This window comes from Heterodontus francisci, chromosome 3 (genome assembly GCF_036365525.1).
Source record: "Heterodontus francisci isolate sHetFra1 chromosome 3, sHetFra1.hap1, whole genome shotgun sequence".
NCBI classification, from domain to species: Eukaryota; Metazoa; Chordata; class Chondrichthyes; order Heterodontiformes; family Heterodontidae; genus Heterodontus; species Heterodontus francisci.
In genome coordinates, this window is record NC_090373.1 from 44,633,772 (window position 1) to 44,639,771 (window position 6,000).

Genomic DNA, 6,000 nt, shown 5'->3' on the forward strand with positions numbered 1-6,000 from the left:
CCTTGTTACCTCCTCAAAATTCAGTCATGTTAATCAGACACGACCCTCCCTTAACAAATCCATGCTCACTGTCTGATGAATCCGTGCCTTTCTAAGTGAACTAAATTAAGATTTATCCTGTCCCTCAGAATTATTTCCAATAAATTTCCCACCACTGCAATTAGGCAAACCAGCCTGTAATTACTCGGTCTATCCCTTTCTCCCTTTTTAAACAATGGTACGGCGTTAGCTGTCCTTCCGTCCTGTGGCACACACCTGTAATCTATTTTATCTATTTATTTTATTTTATTTAGAGATACAGCAATGAAACAGGCCCTTCAGCCCACCGAGTCTGTGCCGACCAACAGCCACCCATTTATACTAACCCTACAGTAATCCCATATTCCCTACCATCTACCTACACTAGAGGCAATTTACAACATCCAATTTACCTATCGCCTGCAAGTCTTTGGCTGTGGGAGGAAACCGGAGCACCCGGCGGAAACCCACGCAGTCATAGGGAGAACTTGCAAACTCGGCACAGGCAGTACCCAGAATTGAACCTGGGTCCCTGGAGCTGTGAGGCTGCAGTGCTAACCACTCGGCCACTGAGAGGATTGAAAAATGATGGTCAGAGCTTTCGCTAATTCTTCTCTTGCTTTCCCTAACAGCCTAGGATGCATTTCGTCTGGGTCTGGGGATTTATCCACTTTCAAAGTTGTCAAACTCCTGACTACTTCCTCTCTCAATGTTAATTCATCTAATATTTCACACTCCTCCTCCCTGATTGCAATGTCTGTATCGCACCTCTCTTTTGTGAAAACAGACGCAAAGTATTCAATAAGAACCATAACAGCGCCGTCCGCCTCCATACACAGGTTACCCTTATGGTGCCTAACATAACCTCGTCTTTCTTTTAGTTATTCTCTTCCTCCTTATTGTGTCAGAGTCATTTACAGCACAGGAGGCCATTCAGGCCATCAAGTCCATGCTGGCTCTCCACGAAGCTATGCAGTCAGTCCTACTCCCCGGCACGATCCCCGTAGCCCTGCAAGTCTGTTTCTCTCTGGTGGCCATCCAACTTTCTCTTGAAGTCACTATTTGTCTCCACTTCCACCACCCTTATCGGCACTGAGTTCCAGGACATTACCACCCACTGCTTAAAAAAAGTGCTTCCTCATATTCCCCTGCATCTTTTGCCCAAAACTTTCAATCTGTGTCCTCTAGTCCTTGTACCATTTGTTTATAGGAACAGTTTTTCCTTGTCTAATTTATCTAAGCCTGTCACAATTGTGTACACTTCTATTAAATCTCCCCTCAATCTCCTTTGTTCTAAGGAAAATTTATTTTTAAAAATCTCTGGGATTTCTTTGACTTTACTTGTCAATATTTTTTCATGCCCTCCCTTTCTTTGCTTTCCTAATTTCCTTTTTACTTTGACCCCTCCACTTTTTTTATACTACTTGAGGTTTTCTGTAGTATTGAGCCCTCAGTGTTTGTCATAAGCTTCCCTTTTTTTCTTTCTCCCCTCCTTTAAGCCCCTTGATATCCACGGGGCAGTGGATTTGTTATCCCTCCCTTTTTCTTTAAGGGAACATACTTGCTCTGAACTCTAGCTATCCCCCTCCTTGAATGCCTCTCACAGATCTGGTTCTGATTTACCTTCAAGTAGCTGTTTCCAGTCCACTTTAGGTAAATCACATCTCAGCTTAGTAAAATTAGCTTTTCCCCAAATTGAGAACTTTTGTTCCTGGTCTATCTTTGTTCTTTTCCATAACTATCCTAAATCTAACTGAATTATCATTACTTCCACCAAAGTACTTCCCAACTGTTATCTCTTCTACCTGCCCAGCTTCATTTCCTCAAACTAAAGTCCAGAACCGCCCCATTTTTTGCTGGGCTTGCTACATACTGGCTAAAAAAGTTCTCCTGAATGCACTTTAAGAATTCTGCTCCCTCTATGCCTTTCACACTAATTCCATCCCAGTTTTTATTTGAGTAGTTGAAATCCCCTACTATTACTGCCCTATTATTTTTGCACTTCTCAGAGATTTGCCTACCTATTTGTTCTTCTATCTCCCTCTCACTGTTTGTGGGTCTGTAGCACACATCCAGAAATGTGTGAGTCCCCTTTTTTGTTCTTTCGTTCAACCCATATGGCCTCATTTGATGATCGTTCTACCTTGTCATCCTTCCACATAGCTATAATTGTTTCTTTAATCAATATTGCAACCCCCCCCCTTTTTTTTTTATCCCTCTCTCTATCTCATCTGAAAACCCTGTAACCAGGAATGTGGAGCTTTCTGTCCTTCTTTCAGCCATGTCTCAGTAAGGCTATAATATCATACTCCCACATGTCAAACTATGGTCTCAGCTGACCTGCCTTATTCCCTAGACTTCTTGCATTGAAGTATATGCCAGTTAACACAGCCAAACACCCTTGGTGTCTATTTTCTAGGCTTTGTTTTCTCTGTCTTCCAAACATGCTTACTAATTTTCTGCCTTCCATTTCCAATTTTTCTTCTCTCCCTTTTGAATTTACTCTCAAGTTCCCATTCCCCAGCCAAGCTAATTTAAACCCTCCCCAACAGTGCTAGCAAAATCACCTGCGAGGATATTGAAACTGGCCTTGTTGAGATGTAACCCGTCTGGCTTGCATAGGTACCACCTCTTGAGAAGTGGTCCCAGTGCCTCAGGAATTGAAAGCCCTACCTCCTGCATCATCTCTCCATCCACATATTCAGAAGTTCTGTCTTCCTATTTCTGTACTCACCAGCATGTGGCAGCACAAGTGATCCAGACATTAGTACCTTTGAGGTACTGCTTTTCAATCCCTCTCCTGGCTCCCTAAACTCAGCCTTCAAGACCTCATCCCTCTTTCTGCCTGTCATTAGTGCTGATATGGACCATGACCTCTGGCTGTTCACCCTCGCCCCTCAGAAGGACCTGCAGCTGCTCAGTGACATCCTTGACCCTGGCACCAGGGAGACAATATCTGTGGCCTCAAGCACTTGGGTGTTCACCTCACTATTGCTCTTCCACTGTTCTTCCACTGTTCTTCCCCACTGTGCAGCTGAGCCACCCATTTTTGTTTAGCACCATTTACTAAGATAAATAAAAATTATACAGGGTTTTTGAAATCTTGATTGACCCATGGTGAGGAAATTTTGAAGGATATTTCATGATACTATGGACTTTTCTCTGCCTGCAAGTCCCTGAAGATACCATTACTCTTACCAATATTCAGAACTGAAGACTGGTTGGAGAGTGAAATGCACTCATGTGATCCCTGCCCTGCCTGTTCCTCCTTGCCCTTCTGAAGGTCACCCATTTCCTCTCTGCCTGCACATTTTTAACCTGTGGGCTGACCACCTCCAGAAACCTGCTACCACGAAGCTCTCACCCTCGTAGCTGCCCCATAGTGACTCCAGCCGCTCCTCAAGCTCCAAAACCCAGGGCTTGAGCTGCTCTTGCTGGTGACTCTTACTGCACCATGTGACATTTTATAAGCATATTTTGCTAATAATGCATTTTAACTGGAACTGTCACTAGAACCATTTCTGAATTCCAACTTCTAACTTTTAGCTAGAAGTTTGAACTTAAGAAATGTGAAATAAAGCTGAATAGCCTTTTAAGTTTGTTTCTAATCACTTTCATTTTTATGTGGCCTGAAGCTGCTGTTGTTCTTTTCCACCCCCTCTATGTTGACAGGTTGCTAACAGAATTTTATGAGGCAGAAGATGAACAGAAGCGATACAAATTTCCTGGAGAAGGCCGCAAATCACAGTTGAGCCTTATGAGAACTCTTCCATCCCTGCTCTTCCTTGGTGGTCTGACGGTCCCCATGCTGCTGACAGATTCTGGAAGGAAGATTTATATGAAGACTTGGATTTACGGAACATTAGTGGGCTGGTTATGGGTTAACATTAGACCCTAAAACTCCATCCTTTGATGCAAGTTCTAATTATTTAGAATAATCCTAATGTAATTGCTTGTATAGCATTTTTTTGGAAGTTACCTGTGAAATGGGATTTCAAAATTGCTGTTGAAATTTTATATTCCAATGAAAAACATTTGCCTTAATGACTGAAATGAACATATTCCAGTAATGTATCTGTTTAGTATGGCTGTAATTTAGTGGCAATGGTTTACCTGCTCAATGTAGTTTTAGAGCCCTGATGTGTTTCTGTGCAGTTGAAGAACAAATTGTAGGCTGTTTAAAGAATTCATATGGCGTGGGGTTGCATCCTATTGAGAACTGGAAAAGTGGTTGATTTGATGTTCTATGTAGCTACAGGCTGTACTGTTTCAAGGGACAAAAACTGATGTATTACAGTACTTGTTTACATTGAGTCTGCTACTTTATGCTGTATGTTATATGGAAAGACTTTTAATTGTTTTCAGAATGCATCATTGCATTCTGTTCTGAATTAAGGATATATTTAGAACCAGCTTATAGCATTGGTGCTCTGAATGGTGAAAAGGGTAAATCAGTGGTTCATGGTCCTTTGTACTGTTCTAGCTAAGTGTAATATCTTTAAAATCGCACTTTCAAGAACGTTTCCAGTACAATGTAATTGTTTTGAAGCATGGTTTACCTATGGGGAAAAAGCAATGCAATTATAAGTGTGGCTGTGAAAGATGGGTAAAATGCTTAATTTTAGTTGCTGACTGCTTAGTTTTGTGAACTAATGGTGATTTTTTTAATATTGCAGCATTTCAGATGGTGTGTGTATGTACTAAATGTACATAAATGGTCAAGTTGTTGGACTGAAACCATTTGTTATCATCAGTTGTATTCATACATCACCTTGAATACCATCATCTGACGTACAATACAATGAAGTGGGTTACACCATGCTGACCTTTGTGTGGATAAATGATTAAGAATCTACTGCTTGTCTGTTTAGTCATTGAGTTGCTTAGTGATTGTGAACTGTTCTCAACTGTGTGATGCCTTGATGTGCCGTTTACTGTATTTACAGAAAGCATGTGCCTTTTGCCTGTACTGACTGGTTCATTCTCAACACTGGTACTGATGACAGTCTTAATACAGGCATATTAGAAATGCATCACAATTATAACTTGCAACTGGATTTGCTTGTGGAGTAGCTGGTACTCCCTCTAGTGGGTTAAGAGAGCTAGACTAAATCTTACCTTGTGATTTCTCAAACTGATTTTTCTTTTTCTACATGCAGTATGTACAGTAAAGCCCACTCTATCCAAGTGTACAAATCCAAAGTTTTTAATCTTGCTCAAAGTTTATAATTCCTAAGTGTACTATTTGAGTGCACCTCCTGTTGGAATAGTGCTTATGAATGCTGAATAGTTAAATCCGCTCTTAATTTTACTTACCTCAAACACAATTCAAACAAATAAATATTTATATTTTTTAGGTGTTATCACTGGCATGATTACATATCCTGAATTTCTTTCCCCAAGAGCACAACAGTGAGCTAATGGAAAGTGTTATCGATGTTTTTACACATTTTCAGGATAATTCAAATGGTGCAATGCCAATGTGATTAATCATAGTTTCTTATAAGTAATTAAATAAAAATCACCTTTAATGCAGATCAGTTTATTCTGATGTTCAATTTTTAAAAGCACATTTGTTTTAATAGACAGTATGTTTACAACATCACAGTACCATAGACTTGCATGCGTATTGGTTTTAATGTTTTCTTTTACAGCGTTTTTAAGCATTATAATTTGTGTACACGTTGCATAAATAAATTCTAAATGATTAAAGGATAATGCTGTATCTATTTTTGTTATTTATCTTTGCTATATTCAAAATGAACAAGTATTCAAACATGCTCTACCTAACTGTATTTCATTCATAGGTAAAATATTTTAAATTATAACAATAGCAAGTTATTGGGGTTACTCTCAAGTTCCTATTGGTTAATATCAGGAATCCTTCAAAGACCTAATTTTGCTTTACTATCTGGTTAAAGATAATCATTAAATATGGAGCAGAATGGGCAGCAGATTTTTAAATCCCTGAATGTCATGTGC

General features: G+C 39.9%; 1 protein-coding gene across 3 annotated transcripts in view; it reads left to right on the top strand.

Annotated features, from left to right (window-relative positions):
* The window catches only part of agpat5 (1-acylglycerol-3-phosphate O-acyltransferase 5 (lysophosphatidic acid acyltransferase, epsilon)), a 179,093-nt gene extending 173,357 nt beyond the window's left edge, over positions 1–5,736 (top strand). Inside the window, exons 8-9 of one of the 3 annotated variants that reach the window (XM_068021541.1) lie at positions 3,691–3,932; positions 4,695–5,736. In XM_068021541.1, coding sequence (XP_067877642.1) covers positions 3,691–3,916 — 226 coding nt within the window. In that variant the 3' untranslated portion in view covers positions 3,917–3,932; positions 4,695–5,736. Of the gene's footprint in view, positions 1–3,653 lie in introns of all 3 variants that reach the window. The other 2 variants (XM_068021532.1, XM_068021552.1) reach the window with 2 other exon arrangements.
* Positions 5,737–6,000: the final 264 nt, after the last annotated feature.